This window comes from Pezoporus wallicus, unplaced genomic scaffold (genome assembly GCF_028554395.1).
Source record: "Pezoporus wallicus isolate ANWC-B61680 ecotype Strahan unplaced genomic scaffold, APGP_CSIRO_Pwel_v1 contig_13283, whole genome shotgun sequence".
Lineage (NCBI taxonomy): Eukaryota > Metazoa > Chordata > Aves > Psittaciformes > Psittacidae > Pezoporus > Pezoporus wallicus.
In genome coordinates this window covers 153,621-178,110 of record NW_026638878.1, presented here as the reverse complement: position 1 = coordinate 178,110, position 24,490 = coordinate 153,621, and the positions used below count along the sequence as shown (strand labels likewise).

The window sequence follows — 24,490 nt, the reverse complement described above, 5'->3', positions numbered from 1 at the left end:
CCAGGTGGGGTTAGTGCTGACTCAGGGCTCTGTGCCGCTGGCTCGCTGTCACGCGGTGCTGAAGGGCGCTGGGCACCCCAGAGGGTCAGGGGCGGTGGTGACAGCACGGGGCACAGCCACCCCTGGGACAGGAGGGCAGCGCAGCGCTGGTGGGTTTGCTGTCCCTTCCTCTGCGCCGGGGCAGCCTGTGCCCATCACAACAGAGCAAATCCCATGCATGTCAGTGCTCCAGCCTGGCCCCAGGCTCCGTTTCCAGGCACAGGCCCAGAATAGCATCTTTCCTCCCAGTGCTGAGCCCTGCCGGAGACACGCAGCAGGTCCTGCTGCATTTAGCTCCAAGGCAGCATGGCTTCAGCATGCCCATCTGTGCCACCAGGCTGGATTTGGAGCTGTGGTCCCCAGGCAGCGCGGTGGCGAGGATGGGTCAGAGGGTGCCAGAGCTCGGAGCGGTTCTGCTTTGGTCTGCACTGGTTTGTGTTGCCTAAAGGCAGTGAGTCGAGCAGCTGGTTCTTCTTTTATTGATGCTCTTTTTCAATGTGAGGAATGAGAGGCACATTCACACCGGAGGCTGCAGTGCTCCCTGGGCTGTGGGAGAGAGATGGGGTCTGATCCTGCCTGGCAGCGCCTGCTGGGGCCGTGGCCGGGCACCTTGCAGGGGTGCTCAGACCTGTTCCATGGCTCCTCCTCAGGGTAAAGCTGGGAGGGCTTCAATTTTGAAAGCCCTTGGTGGTGCTTGGTCTTGGTCACATCCTAGGTTCCTCTAGCCACCATGGTCTCCCTGCTCCCTGCAGTGACACCAGCCCCAGTCAGCCAAGCCCAGCCAAGGCAGCCTCAGCCCCTCACCCAGCACTGTGTGGTGGCAGACATGGGATAGCTGAAAGGAGCCCTGCCTTTGGGGTGAAGTTGGCTGCTGTGCTGGTGGGGGTCAGCATGACAGTCCCTGTAAAGCCACATGCAGGTGGTTGACCCCAGCTCTAAAACCACATTTGAGTTGGTTTTAGAAGGGCATCTCTTAATATCTGCCTCACCTTGAGGCACAGATATCCTCTCTGAAACATCAGAGGTAAACGAGACCCAAAAGTGATTTAAAGCTCATCTTAGCTCAGAATTTTTCAGCTTATTCATTGTCTTACATCCAAAGCTCATCTGTGACTCTGGCTATTAAGATTACAGATGTTTTTGTCAGGGATAGTATTTATCACGGATTTAAATTTAGCTGAGAACTAATAACATGTGAGGTGTGCCTAGCCTTTCATTTCACACAAGTAGGCTTGTCTCCTCTTTAACACCATGCAGATTTTGCTTCCTTCATCTATCACCTCCTTGCTTATATTTTAGCCACGACACCACATCGTTCCCAGCAGCTCCAGCTGCTGCGCCTCTGCTGGTACAGGCAGGATTTGGCCTGGGGAGGTCTGTGAGTTGGGCCCTGCAGTGGACGTGGCCCAGCAGGGACCAGTGCGTGGCTGCACGCATGGGCAGAGCAGAGATTGCAGCACACAGCCAAATAAGGCCGGCTGCCTGGCACTCTAATGAGCTGAAGTCTTTGCAACCCTGGGATAATTAAGCCCCTTTGACTGTATTTTGTTTTACATGTAGCGTTGTGCTTGCTTTGATGGCTTTCTCAGCACGGCTGTGAGGAGCAAGAATTGGTTTCTAGAACCACTGCCCGAGGGATGCTGTGAGTGGCAAGTGGGTTGTGGAAGCAGCAGTGCCACGGGCACATCACGGGCAGGAGGAGGGGGCCAATGCTGCCCATGGGGAGACATGGTGAGGTGGAACAGGGGACCTCCGGCAGCGCATGGGAAGCAAACCCATGCGCACAGTTGCACAAGAGCTGCCAACCTGGAGCACAAGTGTGATGGGGAACGGCTGAGGGACCTGGGGGGGGTCAGTCTGGAGAAGAGAAGGCTCAGGGGGGACCTGATCGCTCCCTACAACTGCCTGAGAGGAGGATGGAGCCAGGAGGGGCTGGGCTCTGCTCCCAAGGAACAAGGGATGGGACAAGAGGAAACGGCCTCAAGCTGCATGAGGAGAGGTTTAGGCTTGATATTGGGAACAGTTTCTACCCCAGAGGGTGCTCAGGCATTGGAACAGGCTGCCCAGGGCAGGGCTGCAGCCCCCATCCCTGCAAGTGTTCACACACTGTGGAGATGAGGCTCAGTGCCGTGGGTTAGTGGTGGCCTTGGCAGTGCTGGGGAGCGGTTGGACTGGATGAGCTTAGAGGTCTTTTCCAACCCAGTTGATTCCATGATCCTAACTGGTGGTGCCATCCAGGCCGCAGCCTACCTCAGTGGCATCACCACAGTAGCAGCAGCCCTGTTTGTGTTCGTAAAGCTGCCCAGCAGCGTCAGCACTGAGGAGGTGGTGACAGAGGAGATGATGAATTGTAAATACCCAGCAAATGGCTCTTTGCAGCCTGGCCTCAAGCCCGAGCCATCCCACTGGAAATGTTTCCATGGGACTGGGAGGCGCTGGACCAAGATGGACAGGAAGGAGTTCGGCACCACTGCCAGGAGAGTGGTGTGGGACCAGCTCCTGGTCCCACAGACCTGCTTTGAGGGTCCCCCACTACCACCCCCACTAGGCAGGTAGCAGGGGAAGGGATGGAGAAGGATGGTGAACCTGGAGGAAGCTGCGGGAGGAGTTCTGCGGGGACTCCTGGTGTGCCAAGGCCTGGTGGTTTCCGAGGTGGTGCTGGGGAACATGTTTATGGCCAGTCCATCATCTTTATCCTTGCATCTCGCAAAGAAATTTTGCATCGTTTTTGGGGAACAAAAGTTAGACTTGAGTCATCTGCCTGTAGGAAATGATGGATGTAAAGAGATGCAATGGAGGTAATGCACAGAATATGTACCAGACCCATAAATAGTGCCGGAGCAGGGAAAGTAATGTACAGGATATAATGATGGATACAAACAGAGCCAATGGAAGTAATGTGTTGAGTATATTCAGCTATAGCCATAAATAGCATTAGTGGAAGCAACGCAGAGTGCACACATAACAATAGATATAAACACGGGCCGGAGCAGCTGTACATCTAACATGCAATATTAATATGATTTGATCCCTTGTAACAGCTCGAGCAATGAGGAAATAAATGCAACAGAGGCAGCATGACCACAAGGGGGTCACCCAGCCCTCCCAGGGCCTTTCCCAGCTGAGAGCAGGCAGAGCCCCTCATCACCCTGCAGACCTCATCAGCCACAGACCCCTCATCACCCCACAGACCCCCTTATTCACCCCCAGACCCTATCGGGCTGATTCCTGTGGAGCTGTGGTTGCTCCCACTCAGACACCTCACTACTGGCTGATCCCAATGAGGGATCCCCCAGATGCTCAGCTCCTCTGCCTTTGCAAAGCAGCCTTTATATTCAGGCTCCATCTACAGGGAACGGAATAATTTCAAGGGCTTAAAATAGGCTGTAGATAGATGTGTTTAGTATTAAATTATTTTCCTTAAGAAGCCGAGGAAGCGAGGTCTGTCTGACACAGATTCCTCAAGGCTTTCCACTCAAAGTCTGCGCACGTTCACTCATCAAGTGGAAAGTTGAGGGGTGGGGAGGAGAAATGGTCTTGGGCTGGATTTCGGCTGGGAAATGAGAACCTCTGCTCTGCCTCGGCAGTGCCCTTCACCTTAGTGCCAGCTCTCCCCAGACTAAACCTTTTGCTGTGGTGGTGCCCATCATTCACTCACGTCCCCCTTCCTCTTTCTCTCCCCCTTGTTACCTGCAGGTGAGAGATAGGATGGTAGCTGGAGAGGCGAGTATGCGCAGCCCACTCCTGGCCTGCTGGCAGCCGATTCTCCTCCTGATGCTGGGATCCATCCTGTCCGGCTCCGCCACAGGCTGCCCGCCGCGCTGCGAGTGCTCTGCCCAGGAGCGCGCCGTCCTGTGCCACAGGAAGAGGTTCATGGTCGTGCCGGAGGGGATCCCCACCGAGACCAGGCAGCTGGACTTGGGCAAGAACCGCATCAAGACGCTCAACCAGGATGAATTTGCCAACTACCCTCACCTGGAGGAGCTGGAGCTAAATGAGAACATTATCAGTGCCATTGAACCTGGGGCTTTCAACAACCTCTTCAACCTCAGGACGCTGGGGCTCAGGAGTAACAGGCTCAAGCTGATCCCCTTGGGGGTGTTTACTGGACTCAGCAACCTTACCAAGCTAGACATTAGTGAGAATAAAATTGTGATCCTGCTAGACTACATGTTCCAGGACTTGTACAACCTCAAGTCTTTGGAGGTGGGGGACAACGACCTTGTCTACATCTCCCACCGGGCGTTCAGCGGCCTCAACAGCCTGGAGCAGCTGACCCTGGAGAAATGCAACCTGACCTCCATCCCCACGGAGGCCCTGTCTCACCTTCACGGCTTGATTGTGCTGCGCCTACGCCATCTGAACATCAACACCATCCGGGATTACTCATTCAAGAGGCTGTACCGGCTCAAGGTCCTTGAGATCTCCCACTGGCCCTACCTGGATACCATGACATCCAACTGCCTCTACGGGTTGAACCTGACCTCCTTGTCCATCACCCACTGCAACCTGACGTCCATCCCGTACGTGTCGGTGAGGCACTTGGTTTACCTCCGGTTCCTGAACCTGTCCTACAACCCCATTGTCACCATCGAGGGCTCCATGCTCCATGACCTGCTCAGGCTGCAGGAGATCCAGCTGGTGGGAGGGCAGCTCACCACAGTCGAGCCCTTCGCCTTCCGCGGCCTCAACTACCTGCGCATCCTGAACGTGTCAGGGAATTTGCTGACCACCCTGGAGGAGTCAGCTTTCCACTCCGTGGGCAACCTGGAGACGCTCATCCTCGACAACAACCCCTTAGCCTGCGACTGCCGCTTGCTCTGGGTTTTCCGGCGGCGATGGAGGTTGAACTTCAACAAGCAGCAGCCCACTTGCTCCACCCCCGAGTTCGTCCAGGGCAAGGAGTTCAAAGACTTCCCTGACGTCCTCCTGCCCAACTACTTCACCTGCCGCCGAGCACGGATACGGGACCGCAAACCTCAGCAGATCTTTGTGGACGAAGGCCACACAGTCCACTTTGTCTGCCGGGCAGATGGGGACCCACCTCCCACCATCATGTGGCTGTCTCCCCGCAAGCACCTCATCTCAACCAAAACCAACGGGCGGCTCACTGTCTTCCCTGACGGCACGCTGGAGGTGCGCTACGCCCAGATCCAGGACAATGGCACCTACCTATGCATCGCCAGCAACGCGGGTGGCAACGACACCATGCTGGCCCACCTGCACGTGCGCAGCTACTCCCCAGACTGGCCCCACCAGCCCAACAAGACCTTCGCGTTCATCTCCAACCAGCCCAACGAGAGCGATGCCAACAGCACGCGCGCCACCGTGCCTTTCCCCTTTGACATCAAGACTCTCATCATCGCCACCACCATGGGCTTCATTTCCTTCCTGGGCGTCGTGCTCTTCTGTCTGGTGCTCCTCTTCCTGTGGAGCCGGGGGAAAGGCAACACAAAGCACAACATTGAAATCGAGTATGTGCCACGGAAGTCCGACGCGGGCATCAGCTCTGCCGACGCGCCGCGCAAGTTCAACATGAAAATGATTTAAACCAGGCAACAGTTTGCAAATAATAATGGTGGGTTGGTTGGTTTAGTTTTTGTTTTTTTGTTTTTTTTTTTTAAAAGAGAACAAATGAACAAAATAAATAATTGAAAAACATTGCTACAAACATACCGACCTCTCTCCTTCCACCACGTCCTCAGCCCCCATCCACTGCATCCGCACTGTCACCACCTCTTCCTCCTCCCCTTCTTCTTTATACCAGGAAAAACATTCAGCCGATGTCTTCAGGACTCCTGTGTTTGTAAGGACTTTGTCTGATGGACTCTGGTGTCAGATATAACTCTGAGAGGGAAAAACAATAGGGGGGAGGGGGGAAGAAAGAAAAAAAAACCCAAGAAATAAAATCAATAAAAAGTTACGAACTTTATTCTGTAACTTTGATTTCAATAATTATGGATTTTTATGAAAACTTGAAATAATAAAAAAAACCCTATTTCCTATAGATAGTTGGAATGCAAAATCTTGACTTCTTGATCTGTCCAGTTCCATACCTGGCAAGCACTCCCTTCCTTGCCACCACACCAAGAACAGCCTCAGGCCAGGGTGAGAATCCCACTGACACCGAAGGTTTGCACCCCACCAAAGGGGTCCTAGGGCCTGCACAGCATCGAGAGGAGTTTGGTTTTTGCTCCTGAGGACCTGTCGTGGTTTCCTGCCCACCCCAAAGGCCAGGGGAGCAGGACAGGAGCTGGTGTGCAGCAGCACAGGGCTGAGTGTGGTTGTCCTCTGTGTGCTAAGGAGGGCACAAAGGCCCGTCACAGGGCAGGCAGCAGCTCACTGTGCCCATGGCCTTTGTGCTGAGAGCCAGTGGGACTGGGTTTTGCCTGGCAGTGCTGGGGGTACCTGGAGATCCTGCTGCCTCTTAGGTGGGGAGAGGACTTGCTGCCCACCATTGCCAGCAGCACCATGGTGTCACCTCTCTGATGGAGCACAAGCTGGCCCTTTGTGCTATGAACACTGTCCCTGCAGGCAGGGATGCTGCAATTCCATCAGCACCTTTGCTGCCAGCACAAGCAGGCAGTTCCCTGCCTGCCCCTGGCTGCACGGCTGCCCCTGGCTCCTGGCACCCAGCAGCTCCAGTGCTGCTCCATACCTGCCTCTAATAATTCTTATGGTCATTAATTCTTCCTTGTGAGGGTGCTGAGGCGCTGGCACAGGGTGCCCAGAGAAGCTGTGGCTGCCCCATCCCTGGCAGTGTTCAAGGCCAGGTTGGACGCAGGGGCTTGGAACAAGCTGCTCTAGTGGAAGGTGTCCCTGCCCATGGCAGGGGCTGGGAACGGATGAGCTTTAAGGTCCCTTCCAACACAAATCATTCTATGGTGGTTTTTGGCCCTGACTCACTGGCAGCCAGGCTAACAAGCACCCTTGGGCATGCCCAAGGGACTTTAACTTCCAGGCTTGCAGGAGACCTTGTCTAAAAAACCCCTAAAATTACATTTGTTTATAAACACACTCAAAGCACAGCCTGAGCCAAGCACAGGGCTTGCAGCAGGTAGGAGCTGCAGGCTGTAACACGCTGGCTGCCCTGGTGCTAGACTCCAGCTTGCCCATCACCATGGTGTCTGGTCATCAGGCAGCAATCTCCCTTTGCAGAGCTCTGGTACTTGGGATCAGGAGGTCTGGAAGGTTTGTATTGTCTCAGTGAGGAAAAGGGGAGGAACGGGGGTTAAATTGGCCAGTGTGGGTGCCACCCTGCCCAGAGACCAGCTACCTACATCAGTGAGACAGCTTCAGTATGGAAGTGGGTGTACAGCAGGTGAATTAGAAGGAGCAAGTCAGGAGGACAACCCCAGAGGGAAGGAGTGAAATTAAAGAGACAGCAATGGGCAAAGAGGTATCTCAACTCAAGCTTTGAATATAGAGAAGCATCATCAGAACAGCTCAACCCTTCCCCAGTTGGTTGGTGCCAACTTGCCAGCCCTCAGAGGGTGCAGAGAGGGTGAAGGCCACAGCCAGCCCTCCCTGGAGCCCTTCCATGGGAGAGATAGGGCTGACACCATGGCCTGGGGAGCCCGGCACAAGAACAGAACATCCCTGCAAACAGTGGCAACAGGGGCACTAAAGGCTTTTATAAGCATCACTGAGGTCCTGTCACCACCAGGACCGGTGGCACCTCACTGGCCCGCAGCTTCCCAGCCAGCCCGGCCTTGGCAGCATCTCCGAGGTGGATGAGCTGGGATTTGCATGCTTGATTTGTAAAGCACTTAAGGAGTCTTCAGGGATCAAAGCCACTACACAAGATGATAAAAAATATGCGTCAGGAACCTGGAGCGCAGACAGGAAAAAGAATGGATTTGCTTTCCTTCCAGCACCGCGCCAGTCTTGAAGAACCAACCTGAAACATCTGTGCTCGTGGGGAGTGGGGATGTTTTTTGCTGGTTTCAGCTTTCTATTCATCTTCAAACAAAACATTTTGTGTTTCTCTCTCCACAGCGGGTTTCAGGAGCTTTGATTTGTTAGTTTCTCATCTCTAACCCATCTTTCCTTTACAACTGTGAAACCAAAACAGGGTTTTTTTAAGAGCCTTTTTGCTTTTGTTTTGCTTTTTAAAAGAGCCAAAGCAAAAATGTTTCTTTGCAGCTTCCCCTCCCACTGGTGTTTATCCAACATTTTCAGTGAGCTACATACAAAACCACAAACAGCAACACACCAACCTCAGCCTGGTGCTGCAGGCAGGCATGCTGGGCTCCATCTGCACCCCACATCCTGCTCCAGGGATCCCGAGTACCAGGTTGGAGCTGTGATCCCCTGGGAGAGGCTGGGATGCACCACAGCCTCAGCCCTCCAGAGGGTTGTTGCCAGAAAGGACAATAACTCAATCAGTTGTTGAGAGGTGGAGGGGGAGTCTCTGTGATGCTGGGCAGCTCTTAACACTGGCAGTCAGAGAGAGCTTCTTAATTGACTCCAGTTATCCTTCCTTAATGCTGTAATTAAAAGAGCTAATTCAACACACACAGATTTAAGAGAACAAAATACTAATAACCGAGTCCAACAACATATTTGCAGCACACTGCAGCATCCCAGCAATCAAAGGGAGGATTCAAGTCTTTCACTGTTAGAAAAAGAAGCTTTAAAAAATGAAAAGGGGAGAGAAAATGATTCCCTTTCATGTGCAACATATCAGGCTGTGCCAGCACAGGGGTTTTGCCCATCCAGACCCCCACATGCCCCCCAGACCCCATCTCTGCTACTCAAAACCCTCCTGGGGGAAGCCCTGCTGCCTGCCCCACATCCAAGCTGCAGCTCAGAGCCTCTCCTTAGCGAGCTTGCCCGATGCTCTGTGGCATCGCTGCTGCGGCACAGTTTATTATCCACACCAATTCTTTAATCTTCGGTGCTTTGTGAGCTGGATAATTTATTTCTTTTCAGTCACCATGTGGTTAAAGCAGATGGATGGAGAGGAAGAAAAGCATCTCGGAGTGGCCAGCATCTCAGCACAGCCATTTTCATGGCTGGTAAAGATGGGGAGAAAAAAACACAGCTAAGGAATAAACTCCCTTTCTTCCCTTTGTTGAAATGTACAGTATGTTTCTATTGCAGTTTAATCAGGGGTGAGAAAGCAGGGGCATTGCTCTTCAGGTAACCATGGGCTGCGTGTCAGAGCCAGACAGCACTTTTCATTCTTTTGAATAAGGATAAATACAAAGCAGCACTTACAAAACAGCTTAAAAGAGGTAGCAGAAAAACCCAGGAAGGGATGTGTTTAGGGTATGGAGGGGAAACACACCTTTACCTCCTCTGCTTCCAAGACTGGGAGCCCTGTGGGGATCTCCATGGCAGGCACCCTGCGCTGGTACACGGCAGCGAGGGCAATGAGGGGTTATTCAGGACTTCCAGCCCATCCCAGGAACTTTCCTCCCTACCAAGCTCCACATTTCCCCCGCCCCCAGGACATGCCAAGGGCTGTGCCTGGCTCTCCCCTTCTGCTGCCTGACTCTCTGCCCCCCCCATCAACCCCTGTGCCTGCTCAGCCCCTCTCCTTAGATCAGCAGGTCAAAAGGCCGGGGTGAGACTGACACCTTTCCCCACACAGGGGTGAGGTGACCAGAGGAGAGGGGTTCAGCCTGACTCTTCACCCCATGGCGCCCCACAGCCCCCCCTGCTCTCTACCCACATACCCCAGCTGCGCTGCCAGAACTTGCTGCCTTCCCCCATCTCCATCAGGCCTTATCGTGCTTCACTTTACTCTTCTCTCTCTACCTGCCCTCCCCCTCTTATCTCTGCTTCAGAGCCAATTTTTTATTCTCTCCCTTTTTTCTCTCCTTATCGCTCACTCCCTTTTATTTGTTAAAATACTTTCTGCCTCCTGCGCTTCTCTGTCTCTCTGCTGCCATTCCTCTCTCAAGGGCTCTTCTCTCCCCGCCACATCTCTGTGTGCTCCTCACAGCCCCCTCTCTGCACAGACATTCCTCCCTCCTCCCCTGGCAGGATCTCACCCTGCTCCTTCCACAGCGAGCAGCACAGTGGTACAAAGGGGCAGGCAGAAAGACCTTTGGGCTTTGCCTCCTTTCCTCCTTTCCCCCTCTCATTCCCTCTCTTCCCCCCCCTCCCCATCTCTCTGACCCTGCCATGGGTACATGCAGCTCCTCCAGGAAAAAAGCAGAGCTATTGCTTTCCTCCCTATTTTTCCTGGGTCTGCATCTGCATGCTTATGATAGATTTACTGTGATTCTATCGGTTTATGATTAAAACCCATAAATTTTACTAGGCCTTTTTCTTATTTTCCATAATACACAGGATTTGAGGCAATCAAATTTTAACTGGAAAGCATGGGCTGTGCAGTTAGGTTCCAGTGTAATGGGGAACGGTTCATTTCCCCATCTACCCCCATTACTGTTGGTGCTAAAGAAATATTGCCCTGTGAAAGAGATTTTTCCTCAATTCCCTTTAAAACCACATCCTTACCTGAGCAAAGGATTAGAGGAACAATGCGAACCTCGACTAACACACAGTGCCCCCTGCCACTGCGGCTTGTTCCCATCCTGAGGTTTCCAAACAGTTCTCCAGCAGAGCCAGGCGGGTGCTGAGGGTCTCGGGGTGACAGCTGTGGGTCCCTGGCAGCTGCTCCATCTCAGCTCCCCATCACCAGGCTGCGGGTAGCTCCAGCCCCTCCAGAGATTTCATCATGTGCCTGTTACGACCCAGGTAATAAGACATTTCATTCAAATGAGCAAATTTATTCCAGTGGCACTTTAATAACAAAGTCAATAAAACTACACTTCCCAGCAGGGCTTTATCATATGCTAAAACTACAGCATATTGCCTGGATATACTCAATTCTCCCCCTGAAATAAAGTGCAAAGTTTAGAAGACAGATGACACCATTTGCGGCACTAGTAGGATAATGCCCTAATAAATCCACAGCCACCTGGGCACTTCAGAGTTGTCACACACTGCACTCAGTGGCCACTGGGAACTTCCCAGTGGCAGCAGGAACAGCAATGAGACCTCTGTGCTCCTCGGGCTCACAGTGCAGATGTGGAGCGTGGGCTCTGGTGCACAACCCTGCTGTCAAAGCAGTGAGGTGTCCATGCACACAGGGCAGACTGAGGACGTGGGAGCATCATGGAGCCAGTTATCGGTGCAGGTTACCTGATCTGTGGTGGCTCTCTCCAAAAGAAGCAGCTGTGATGGATGGGGAGGTGAGCACCCAGCTTGGAGAGCAGCTGCTCCACGTGGCCTCTCCCCCAGAGCTCCTCAGTATCACCGTTAAGCTGGAAAAGAGATGGGGCAGTCAGGAAATGCTGCTGGTCCTGCAAGAGTCAGCAGCACCCCAGGACAGGCAGTGCCCACTCAAATGACAGTTCCTGCCCTGCCTTGTGTGGTGCTGTGCAGCCCTCCGTGCAGGATCTCACCTCCTGAGCTCTGCGGCTGCTTTCCCATGGACCATCCCTCCCGCTCCCTCCCCTACCTCTCCATCCCCCTCAATTACCACTCCATCACTCTTCCCCACATCGTTACACTCCAGCATGCTACACGACATGAAACTACAGCTCTTCCCTCCTCCATTATCCTTCCCAGACCATAATCCATAGGCTCTCCAACCCCTGCCCTGCTCCCAGCCATTCCCCTCTGCCAGTCAGCCACCTCCCACCAGCTCTCCGCTCTTCCTCGTCCCTCCAGCTTGTGCTTCCCAAGCCTATCAGTGTTCCCCAGCCTTGAGTGCTGCAAAACTAATTAGCTCACTACAAAGATTGAGGAATAATTAGGGACTCCACTGAAAGCATGAAACTAGGGCATCTCGCCTTAAATAAACACAAGGAAGTGGCTCTCCACTCTCTTGACGGTCTGCGATTGCTTCAAGCAGATCATCACCATCACCATCCCTCAGCTCCCACTCCAGGCACGTTCACCAGAGGTGCCTCTGCCTCCATCTCACCCCTTAGGCACCTCAAGCACCATAGGCAAGTGCTTCCTGCCTTTTTTGGCTACTGAAGCCAGCTCCACACCAGAGCTCCACAGCTAGCCAGGCATCAAAGCAAGCAGGCAGCTTCCCAGAGCTGTTGGTTCAGGCACTGCCTCCTCAATGGTCCATCCAGCTCCCTCCAGGGGAAAGCTAGCACCAAGCATGGAAAACAGCAAGAAAAACATCTGAACGTTTCCCTTTCCAGTTGCTTCTACTGGGTAGAAGAGATGCTAAAATGGGCTTTCCCCTGGCAGCTCAACAATGATGGGCAGGGGTCTGCCCTGCCCCATACTGGAGCCCCTAAAGAACAGGGTGCTACAAGAGGAGGAAGTGGTTATGGGGGCTGCACAGGACTCCACACTGGCGCATGTTGAAGTCCCCTTGTGACATGCAGGGGTTCCCTGCAAACCCACATCTCCCCCCATGTGAACACCGTCCCTCCTGCCTCCTCAAGGTGGTGAGCAGGAGACGGGGTCTAAGGCAGCCCAGAATGAGGTGTCTGTGACCTTCACCACTCGCTCATCTCCCCGGCACTGCAAGCACTCCCTCCTCCAGCCACTGTCTGCACCTGAAGTGCTTCACACAGTTTTGTCACTTACTAATGGTATTTAATAACAACCTGACACTCAGCCCCTGCGTCTCACTCAGAGCAGCCTGACTAACGTCCCCAGCCCCGTGTGGAGCAGCAGTGCTTGCTGCCTCCTGGGGAAGGTGGGGTAGGGCCTGGGGAGGGAAGCATTGCTTTAAGCCCTGCAGAAAAGCCTCCCCAGGTCCTGCTCCCTCTGAGCCTGCTCAGCCCAGGCTGAGCATCCCTTCCTATCCTTGGCAGCCATGATGGGAAAGGACAAGTTCTGTTAGGGACTGAGCAGCAGAGGACCTGTTGGAGACTATGGCACTTTACACGAAACCATAACCCCTGCCATTGGGGCTTTACGGCACTGATGGGCTTGTTTTGCTCTTCTTAGGTTTCCTAGTGCCTCAGATGCACAGAAGGGGGAGAGAAGAGAGGTGGGAAGAGACCTATGTCGAACCCCAGCACTGTTTCAGCATCAGGTCCCTGATGCAGACTGCAGGGTTGTATGCTTCTGCACCCATACTGGAGGCCTTGGCAAAGCTGTGCTGGGAAAGCAAACCTAACCCTCATCCTCAGTGGTCCAGAGAGGTGAGGTATTGAGCATCCATCACCCACAGGAGGCTCCCTTGCGATACCCAAGGACAAGGGTAAGATGAAAAACTTCAGTTTTCCCTTGACCAAGGGTTCAGGGACTGTGAAAGGGCTGCACCCTGAGAAGAGCCATGCTGAGCCCCTTTATTTCACCTCTGATGAGATAAGTACTGCAGGGAGCAAGTGAAGCTGGGCAGAGCAGGCAGGGCTGCTGTAGCTGTAGCTGCACCTGCACCAGCACATGGGCTGGAGCCACTGCTTCCTTCTCCTGGGTGGCTGCTTACAGGGACAATGCCAAGGTGGATCAGATCCAACCCTGGACCTGCCTTTCCTTCTCTCTTTTTGCAAGGGCTCACAAGTGCTGGCAATTCAAACATAAGAATTTAGCACAAAAAGCATGAGTGAGGGCTTCAAACACCTTCACGTAACCACCCTTCCCAGGCAGACCGACTGGTGAGGTTCAGCACTGCCTTCTCCAACAGTCTTGCCCAGTGACAAGGGGGTCTGGCTCTGGCATCTTCAAGAGAGACTGAGAAATGCCCTGAAAGACTGGGGTGGGATCTGTGTAGAATCAGGAGGTTCCTTCTGGCACAAGGCCCTCACAGATGGATGCTCAAGGCAGCAAACAGCTACATCTTTATCCTATGGTGCAAGTGGAGTTGTTCTTGTCTTTCAAACACACACCTAATAATTTTTAAGATCTCTGCCTCAGAACTATCTTTTTGATAAAACTAATCATGGGCTTAAATTATAGATAAATACCCGGTATTAAAAGAGCAGTTTGAAAAGGAGGAATGGGGTAGTTTAACAGTGCTCATTTTCTCTGCTTTTCTATAGCACACATCTTGGGCTATTTAACTGTAGAGCTTATGAAGCTTCATTCTGATAACTGTCCTTCCTTTCAAACGTGGCTTCCACAAATGGTTTCTTTACCTGCTATGCTGCTGTTAGCTATATTATTGTAGCAGCCACCATGTCTCCAGCTGAGACTACGAAGCAGACAAGTGAAGAGCTGTATGAAAACACAAAGCCATGAACCCCGTGCTTAAAAAGGCTGGACCCAAAAGCATCTACACTGGGAATAAGGGACACCCCGGTGCCCATGAGGGATCTGGGCTATAATAGCCCAACAAAGAAGAGTAGCTGGAGAGAATCAAAGAGCCAGGATGAGGACAGAGGTCTGTGCCCACCCCTCTGCCCGTCCTTGTGCTGCTGTTGGGCTGGCAGGAACGATCCAGCTCTAGGTGCTTTTGAGCACTGCACAAACCAGGCTCACGCTGGCTTCCTCTGCTCTGCAGGGAACAATGGCTTTGATCAACAGAAGATTGCTGAGTTAATTGTAATGATATTCTAATAAAGCTGAGGAGATTAATTACGGCTCTTTATCAGAGCTGGCCCTCTGCCAAGGGTGTGCAAAATTGTTTTCCTCTGTTTCTTGTCATTTGAATTTAGGAGAAGAAAGGAGGAAGTTGGGTGCCTTTTTTTCCTGCAGCAATCAGGAGTGTGGCCTCGTGCCCTGCTCGCAGCTCGGCACGTTTACGGAGGGGAGCGGGGAGGGTGCAGACAGAGAAAGCAAATGGAGAACGACAGAGCAAAGCAATTAGACATGATGCAGCACAATTACACTCCTAGTCAATAAGTGGGTCGCTGCAGAGAAGCACAAAGGAATGAGGCAACAGCGTGCGGACCACAGACGTCGCTGCACGGAAGGTAAACCCAGGGCATGTAACACCTTTCCAGGGTGAGGGGGACACAAGACACATGCAGTGCTTGCCATGGGGGCTCACAGTGGCAATGACATCGGGCAGAAGAGCTTCATGGCCTTCATCTTCTTCATGCCACGCCGGCGCAGAACAGCGAGTGTCCGGAGAGCAGCCGGAGCCCTGTTAAGTGGCCTTGGGGAACGTGAGACTCAAACCTTCCTATTTCACTTGACAAATAGGTGTTCATTCCAGGACGGATTTAGCAATGCCCAGGCAGGTGACAGACAGACCTGCAGAGGAATGATCCAGGCTGGAAGGCAGCAGATCCATCAGGCAGAGCTCACCGGGAAGGGAGGAGAGCCCGTTCTTGCAGCCAGCTGGGACACGATGTGCTGGCAGAAGAGGCTGCAAGTCAAACCCAGGGAAGGAAACGTGCTCCTCACATAAACCAGAGGGAAACCTGAGGCTTAAAAGAACACCACTTACTTTTAAGCAGGCATCAGAGCAGTACCAGGAACCTCCTACCAACAGGTCAGGGCTTGCTGCTGTGAGGAATTAAAATGGCACCAAAAAAACCCATGGCCTTCAGCTCTCCAAGGGGCACCCATGACGTGTGCAGCTGCTCCATTTTCCTGCATGCCTCTAGAAAGATGCCACATTGCTGCTGCACATGAACCATGAAGACACAGTGGGAGTGTTAAGTATTAATCCCACCAAACAGAACCTAACTGGGTTTAACACATCTGAGAGATGCTCACAGGTATCACTGAGATGGAGAGGGCTGGCACAGCATGCCTGAAGGGATTCATCCAAGTGGAGAACTTGGAAGGAGTAGGCAGGGAGCACTGACCTCCATGTGCAACATGGCTGCTCACAACCTCTGACTGCCTTTCCTTAGCAACATGGGGGCACCGACCACAACATGACAGCAGCATCCTCTGTGCTAAACCACAGGACTCACAGCAAGGTCACAACAGGGTAAGAGTAGGGTCCATGTTTTGTACCATTGCCCTGATAACAGTCGAGATGATTCTTTCGTGTTTTCAATGACCCATAAAACTATCTCACATCCAAAATGTTTGCTCCAACCGAGGGGAAAAAATGCTGATCTCAATACTTTCCTCCTGGAACCTGACAGAAACAATTACTCATTTAGGCTTTTGCAAAGACCATTGAGTATGGCAAAATGTCGCTCCAGGGCTGAAACAACTGGAAAAAGTTCTAAAACCATTTAAAAGCTCCAGTTTTTTAGACAAGGAAACTCCGGTTTTCCCATTTAGAACAAATCCTTACGCTAAATCTGAGTTTACCTTAAACACCAAGAAACAAAACATTAAGAGAACAATTACCAAGAAGATCAACGCCAGAAAGCAAAGTGCTGGGGAGCTGCCTTCATCACCTTCCACACCAAGAAAACGTGCCCTTTTCAGGGTGCCCAAAGTGTGTCAGCAGCTGAAGATACTCCTAAAGAAGGCAATCTCGTTTCCAGCTGCCTCAAGACCTTCTCCCTGCCTGTGTCGGGGCTGGTGCTGGTCCCCCTCAGCGGCACCCGCTGCTCCGGCACGCACTTCCCGAGATTCCCCATAAATAAAATCATCGGCATCAGCTCTCGTGTTCATTTCACAGGCGGCTGCTCTGCTGACAGGTTTCACACGCCGCTACTGTGTCTTGTCAGCTTTATACTCTCAGGCCAACGCCAGCTCGCCAGCTCCCATGTATATACATAAAAATAAACAGCTCAGAAGGCCCAGTAAAGTGACAGATAACATAATGGGACCTGGCTTCAGAAAATAAGCTTGTTTATGGAACCTCTGTGCCTCCAAATGTGATTTATGTCGTGCGGGCTGTGTCTCGGCGATGGTTTGGGGAGGAGGGCTTGCTTGTGCCGCTGGTTAAGAGCTGGCTTCAGGGCTCCTGCCCTAAGACTGGCAGCATTAGTGCCAAGAGCAGAGAACAGTGCTTCCCATAGGATTTTGTTGATAGACTCTTCCTCAGAGTCCAGAACCTGCCCCCCCGCCTCAGGAAAGCCCTCCTTATCCTCTCCAACCTGCCTCCCAAATAACTCCCTTCCTTGGGCTTGCCCACGCTGTCTGCAAGCTGGAGGTAGAGGCATAGAGCTCAAGGCTTCAGCAGCCAGTAGAGTGTAAGAAGTAAAACCAGACAGTGCCTAAAGGAGAGTGTGTGAGCTTCAATCAGGAGAGCTTCTGAACGGCACAAGCAGGTTCTCCTGGTAGCCCCTTTGCTCTGGGCTGCAGATGGTCCTTATTCAATCTCTCGCTAGAAGAGCTTCCTTGCAAACAGGGATAATCCTTCATTTGATGTTTGCTCCCTTGGATATCACTGTTCACAGCAAGCACTGCAATTTGTGTTTATTCTTGCCAAGCCATGTTTATTCTTGAGCCGCTTTGATTGTTACAGTGAAGGCTGGGATGGCTCTTTCAGTCAAAGTGCCTGTTTCCAGGGGGCTAATAATGAGAGACCGTCAATCTGGAGACATGAGGGAAGAAACAGCATTGCCTCCTCTAACAGAAAACAATCAGACACTGCTGCCAGACCCCACACTCTGCATCTCAGTCTCAGAGAGCCTCAGCTCCGGCCCCAGGTGGATGCACCAGCAGGACACCGGCCCCAGCACCTTTCCTGCAGAGCAGCATGGGGCTCTTGGAAAATGCCTCAGTGTATAAATGCCACGAGATGCTGGGGCTCCACCAGCCCCATGCCATGCACTGGACGGATGCCTGTGCATCCATCCATGCAGGTGAGCCTAGCTGAGCCTCAGTGGTGGCGCTGGGCCTGTTGGGACGGACACACCAGAGCTCCTGCCCCACTGAGGCTCTTCAGCCTCAGTAATTTGCAGTGATTTCCCACCATGACTGGGGCACCCAGCAGCTCCCATCCTGTGCTGCCCCATGCAGACCAAACCCCTGGCTAACTGCTTCCAAGCACATCCCACACCTCAAGAGGAAGAATCCCCCCTGCAAGCTGCAGGATCACAGGCACAGACCTGCCACAGCAGAGCAGGGGGATCTCAGGCTCAGATGGCAACCATGTGGCTCCCCATCCCTTGTTCCAATCTCCAGGCCTTCATTCCATTCAGATTTTAATCAAACCTTACATTAATGCTGCGTTTTGTCTGGGGCTTGGTACTAAGGAGGGCTGTGGGGGAGGTTTCCCCTCAAATTAAATCATTAAAATGCTTTTCTCAGGCTAAATAATTTTAATCCCCCTCCCCCCCCAGCAGACCAGTGACAATAAATATTTAATACATTCCTTGCTTCACTGCATCCAGCATGCTGCCGTTTTAGAAATCATTTTATTGTGCATATTTTTCTTCTTTTAATTACAGTCACCCAGTATCAAACTGCTGCAATAAATAACCAAAGGCAGGGGAGAGATGGGGCAGGAGATGTGTGCTGTGCTGCTGGCACAAGGAGGTGTGATGCAGGGCAGGTATAATACCCCATGCTGGCAGCCACCACTGCTCCTGCTTGGGGCTGACATCTGACCCTCACCTTATCACTGCAGCCAGCCCCTCTGGGGTTACTGAAATAGCACCTCTGGAAGGGATGCAGTGCCTGCCAGCTCCAGCACAGAGCTCCATCCTGTCCTGCCAATGCCCTCTCTGGCAGGGGCCAGCAGCTAATGCCAGGGGATGGGTGTAAAAGCCATCCAAGCGTGCACTGATACTTCTCCAGGATGCCTCCAGCCCCTGGTAATCTGTGGCTGAAGGACTTCCTGAGTCAGGCATCCTATCTCTCCTTTAAAAGCCCTCAATGGATTTATTGTCTTTTTTCTTCCAGGAATTTCTCTAATTACAAGGATAGCCTGAGAACTTCTTAACTGTTCTCTGTCCAAACCAGACACTGATTTCCAGTGCTGGCAGGTAAAGGCACCCTCTGGGCTGGCTGCTGGTGATGCTGAGTGCAGTAAGGGGGGATTAAGATGGAGGAGATGTCAGAAACTGCCCCCCTGTGCTGTTGGAAGATAGATAGCAGGAAGCCCCAGCCCTTCACTGCATGGCCAGATCCTGCTGCTCCCACAGCCAGCAGGCTCACAACCCAGCAGCCTGGCAAGGAGAGGGTTACCGTGTCCCACAGCCACCACCACAACCAGCCTGGTGGATGGTATTAGCAAAAATGAATAGAAATACTACATGAAGCTAATAAGATCTGAGGGAAGCTCCTTAGACAAGTTGATTTCCAAATCGGACTGACTTTAACCTCACATAAATAAAAATGAACACTTACAAAATACGGTGGAAAAATCCATAAGGGCAGATGAAGGCATTGATGCGTTTGCATCTCCCTCCTGCACTTGCAGTACAGACCAGGGCTCCACAACCCTGCCTGTGCTCTACATTAGCCCAGGCAGGTTGTGTCTGGAGCTGGACTAGGTCTGCAAGAGCAAATGTTGCCCTAGGGCATCCCTCAGCCACCAGCAAGGTTCAGGGCCAGGGAAGCTCCCCAGGGCTGCTGGCTGCCTGCACCCTTTGCTCTAGGCATGATGGAGCAGGCAACAAGCAAGAAGGGGCAGGGGCTCAACCTGCTTCCCATCAGCACTGAGCTGCACAAACCCAGGGCAAAGCAAGCCTCCATCTCTGGGTGCAGACAAGGTCTCTCCCCAGTATTCAGACACCTCTTTTCACTAAATCTGGAGGCAGGTAACATCCCCAACCCAGCTTGCTGAATTCGGCTTTAGCTCACTGCTGCTTCCATAAAGCGTGGCAAGAGGACAGACACACACATCACACATGCATGGAGCCAGGAGGATCTCATAAGCTTGTATTCCTTAGGCCCTGTCACAGAGGTCTGCAGCATAAGCAGAAGATGAGAAGGACCAGTACGAGACATCAGGATGACTGCCTGACAGGTTCCTACACATGCAGCCAAGCCACTGTCACCAATATGGACAGAGGCTGGCAAAGGAGGGATGCAGGGTATATCCAGGAGCTCCCCTTCCAGCAAGAGGCACTGGGGCAGAAAGCAGAGAGCTGAGAGACACAGCAAGTGCTGGCAGAGGCTGTCACCAGAGGCTCAACAAGAAACAGCAAGAAACTGCATGTGGAAGGGGACTACAAGGTTAACAGGAGAGAGAGCTGTGAACGGCCTGGAGAGCAGAGACAGGTAACTGCTGTTTGCCAGCAGGAACCAGCAAAGGCAAGTAAAGCATGGGTAGTAGGAGCAAAATGACAGGCAAGGAAAATGATCCTTGCAGCAGAGCTCTGAACAGGCAGGAGTGGGAGAAGATTGCATTTGTCAAGGCCAGAGAAAAGGATGTTGAAGGAATTGAGCTGTGAGATGATGACACTCCGGATGAGAGTTTTAGCTGTACCTTAGCAACCTGATGCGAGGGAACAGGGCAGGCTGAGAGCAGCCATCTCGCCCACAGGCAGTGCTGAGCTGGCCCTTGGATTGGGGTCATCTTCAGTTACCCATGTGAAGCTTGCACATGGATGCTGAGATCCAGGTCCAGGCAGCGCAGGAGACAGCAAATGAGGACAGGCTTTGGGGAGCCGTTCCTGAACCCAGTTGTGTGCTGGCATGATGAAGATCTTCAGACAGACAAACAAACAGGTAGAGAGAAAACCAGGCAAGACTCTTTGGGTTGCCAAGGGAAGGCAGGTCTTCAGCAGATCTGTGGAACAAGGGACCAGAGGAGGGAAACATTCTGCTGGTGTGGAGCTGTTGCCAGGGAGAGCTTATCAGCATCAGGAAAAGCAGGGCATGTGGCCAGCCCTGTGCTGGAACCAGAGCAGCACAGCCAGCAGTCATCCACAGCACGTTCAGAAAGCTACAGGTATTAGAGGGGAGGAAAGGGATGGGGGAGAGCTGATGGGCTCTGAGGTAGAAGGGGAGAAAAGCAGACCCTGTCTGGCAAGGGAAGATCAAAGAGGAAAGAGGTAGGGAATCACACTGCACCTCCCTCCAAGCTCAGCCAAGCCCTCCACAGGCCAAGAGGCATGAGGAGGCAAAGCCCTAACCCAGCCAGCTCAGAAATCCTGGCAAGAGCAGCAGCTGCCCTCTAAAAAGGGGTCTGGCCTTGGGTAAATAACGTGAGCAATAACAAAGTGGAGCAGCCTTAAGTATCCATTTCTTCCACACCAATAACACTGTCTACAACTTTGGCTTTACAAGCAACTATTCACAGGGCAATGAATCTACAAACATGAAAGAAACAGCTTCTGGGCTGCTTGGAACAGAGAGAAGGAGCTCGGAGATGAGCTCCCCTTGCCTAAAGTGAGCAAGGTCCCTGGAAAATAGGGATGTGCCGAGGGACACTGGCAGTGAGCTGACCCTGGGGCCCACATGCACCTCTTGAGAGCATGGTCAGTCCTTTGAGGCTCGGTGATCTTTCCTCTGGCGCCACGTGCCAGCCCAGAGCTGGCTGTGGGCAGGACCTGCTGTTCACAATGGGATTTGCTGGCAGCCAGGGAAAGGACTGGGGATTCTCAGCTCTGCTTCTGCCAGGAGATAACCTGGGGGCAATGGAGGAGCCAGGGACCAGCACTGGGCACACAGCAGTTGTCTGGGATAATATCATGCACAATTTGGGACCCATAAAGAAAGCAAAGCTTTTTGACCCAATTCATGAGTGAAAACCACCCCACCAACCAACAGACCCAGACCCATGCACTGAATCCTCCAAGGTTTTTGTGGTGCTGAAATTCAGGCTCTAGGAGAGAGGAATTCCCACTGTGCCCTTCTCTGCGCTCACCACTCATTAACCTCGGCATGGAAATTTTTCCTACCGTTTTCAGGAGGTGCTTTGAGCTGTTTTCAGCTCAAAACGCTCTGTGCAGTGAATCCAAATTGGACTTGGTAGACAGGGATAACAGGAGGCTGTGAGCGGGAACGAAAGCCCTGCACAACACACAAACACACATAGAACATGCAGACACCTCCAAGGGTTTTCCACCACCATAAGTCCAGACCTTGCAAACTTCTCCTGGGATTTACTGGTCAGATTTCACTGAATTTGGCAGTGCAAGGAATTAACCCCACATATACTAGCGCAGGAGCAAGGCTTGGCCATGAACCTCCCCAGTGCCTTGTGCCAGAGCAGATCAAATGCAAACCCCACCAGCAGGCACAAACACTCTTATGGCTATCCAGAAACGAAGGATGATTGGAAGGGAAGAAGTCTCCCTGTGCCCAGGGAAGATCAGACTGGAATGTGGTGCTACTCACGTTGGGAGCTAGAGTGATCCCAGTCAGTTTGGCTGACTGGCACAGGATGGGTGGCTCTGCCCATGGCACAACTCAGGCCTTGGAGAAGTTCCCAGTCCTCTCAAAGGGCACAAAGTGAAAGAGAAGGACTTACAGGGGCTTCACAGCATGCTCAGGCAGGGACAGACACACAGATGTCCAGGGCAGACTGGGATGAAGGCAAAGGAAACTGTTCATAAAAGCAGTAGATTCACCCTTCTCCTCTCCCCCCTGAAACGCAGGTTTCGTATCAGCCCAGAGATGAACAGCTCAAATTTGGAGACGAACTTCAGAAAAAAAAGTGAAAAGGAGACTTTCAGAGTGGATTTTTCTTTGCCTGGATAAGTGTGGCACTTTTCCCTGCAGGAGCGAGCCAGCATGCGCAAACAAGAAGCAAAATGAAATGACCTCAAACAAATGAAATGGATTTTCATGGTTTGTTTCTTCCTTAGGGTGTTTGCGAGGGGAAAGGGATCACTGTCAGCCTCCCAGAGATGTTTCTTAGCTGTTCTCCTTCACACACCACATTGAAAACCTTAGATATTCAGAGAGCTCTAATTGCAGCTCTGGGGTACCCTTCCCTGTCTCCATCCTGGCCACAAACTGCTCTTTCCTTACTGCTTTCCCAAAGGGTAGAGGCTCTACCTGCACCCAGAGATCATCATGTACCTGTTCCTGCCAGCACAACACCTTGGGGGGAAGAGGGGTTTCACAGATGGTGTGCGCAGGTCTGTACATGCGCATATAAACTCTGCGGGCTGGAAGGAAGGAAGAACCCGAAGTAAAGAATCCCCTTGCCCTCACTAAGGCCAAACAAACAGAGTGAAATGGGAGCCTGATTTGCATTGCTTTGATTGAAGATGTAATTTCCTGCTGAATCAATGTGGTTGCGTCCAAATCAAACCTGAAGTCCCTCAGACGTTATAACTCTTTTCCTTTCTTCCCTCAGGGGTTGCCAACTTTTAAGGCTGACCAAGGATGATGTATTACAAGAAGGAATGGACTTAAATAAGAGAAGGGCAAGAAAGGAGATGTTTAAAAAACCTGCAGAAAAAAAGGCTCCATTGCTAGGAATGCAATGCTCAAGCCCCACATCCCACATTGCATCACTTCAGGCTGAGAGCATGCCTTACACACAGAGCTGTGCCCTACACGCCATGGGGCTAGGGCTCTGTTTCACCAGCAGCCTCCTGCTCGAAGCACTTGATATCCACTACCATAACTCCCCTCAGCCCATCCCTTGGGACCTTCTCAACACAGGCTGCCCATGGTACACGGTTCCCCATGGTATATGGTATCATCCTCAGGACGGGTGGGAGACATGCAGGTCTTGCTAAGCATGCCTTGCTAGGATGGCCTGTGGTAGAAATTTGGGCCCAAGTTCAATGCTGTTACAATTGGGGAGTGTTTTCCAGAGCTCTTCAGACACTGATGGTCTTGACCCTGCTGTTTCTGCCCCAGTAAAGCCATTTTTGGGGTGAGATTTCTCTCCTCCTTTGCTCGCATCTCACCAGCCCATCACAAATGCCACCCAGCTGGCACTTAAATGCCTTCCTCAGGCTATCAGTGCCTGGGTAAGCCTCCTCCCTGCCACGGACCTGCTACACGCTGCGCTCCCTCGCTTGTTCTCTTTTCTTTCCTTACAGAACCATATTTATGAGATCCCTTCAAGGTCTCCATCGATCGCTTGGGAGGCCTTGGCCACACAGCAGGTATCAGAGCAGTGAGGGGCAGGGAGCAAAGGGGAACCAGGGCTCATCAAGGACATATTTACTGGGCAGCAAAGGACGTACTCCCATCCTCGCTAGCCTCATCACCCCCCATCCACACTGCAGCTGCATCCAGCTATCAGGCAGCATAGTGCTGAGTAGAGAAGGCACAAGTCAGTGCAAGAGAAAGGAGAATAACATCCACAATGATGAAAAACTGTGCACTATAGCCAGGGGGGAAGTTACTCGCACGTTACTGAGCAGCTCTTTGCTTTGCCCTTTGTCTGAAGCCCTGGAGACTCACAGCCACACTAAGAACATGCAGCAGAGATGCGCATCTCCAGGGCATGAATTCTGCCCCTACACAAGCTTCACTGCCCGAACTGCAGCTTCCCAGCGCAGAGCACCCCTGGGAAGGATGCTTTCCTGCAAGGATGCTCACAGCTTCAATTTATGTGAGGGAAATCCATCACAGGGCATGAAAGCCTTTCATTCAGGACAATTTGTTGCAGGAGTTATAAACAGAGGTGCTGGGAAGCCAATTGTCAGGCCAGGAGCAGTGCAGATTGGTAAGGCGGAGAGGGCTGCCCCTGCAAGAGGGATGAAAGCCACCTAATAAATATTGATTGGGCAGATGAGGCTGTAAATAGCACATCCGCTCCCAAGCTGGGCATGAGGGAGACAAGGGGGCAGGGACG

General features: G+C 52.3%; 1 protein-coding gene and 1 long non-coding RNA gene across 9 annotated transcripts in view; one reads left to right on the top strand and one right to left on the bottom strand.

Annotated features, from left to right (window-relative positions):
- The window catches only part of LINGO1 (leucine rich repeat and Ig domain containing 1), a 150,023-nt gene extending 144,365 nt beyond the window's left edge, over positions 1 to 5,658 (top strand). For all 4 annotated transcript variants that reach the window (XM_057412964.1, XM_057412965.1, XM_057412962.1 and 1 more), the window contains one exon: positions 3,736 to 5,658. In XM_057412964.1, coding sequence (XP_057268947.1) covers positions 3,748 to 5,589 — 1,842 coding nt within the window. In that variant the 5' untranslated portion in view covers positions 3,736 to 3,747 and the 3' untranslated portion in view covers positions 5,590 to 5,658. The remainder of the gene's footprint in view (positions 1 to 3,735) is intronic.
- A 5-nt stretch (positions 5,659 to 5,663) lies between these two features.
- LOC130601117 (uncharacterized) overlaps positions 5,664 to 24,490 on the bottom strand; it is a 123,883-nt gene continuing 105,056 nt past the window's right edge. For 2 of the 5 annotated variants that reach the window (XR_008972595.1, XR_008972593.1), the window contains 5 exons: positions 11,197 to 11,318; positions 10,510 to 10,735; positions 9,330 to 9,394; positions 7,940 to 8,096; positions 5,664 to 5,886 (listed from right to left, as the gene is read on the bottom strand). This is a non-coding gene — a long non-coding RNA (uncharacterized LOC130601117). The remainder of the gene's footprint in view (positions 5,887 to 7,939; positions 8,097 to 9,329; positions 9,395 to 10,509; positions 10,736 to 11,196; positions 11,319 to 24,490) is intronic. The other 3 variants (XR_008972596.1, XR_008972597.1, XR_008972594.1) reach the window with 3 other exon arrangements.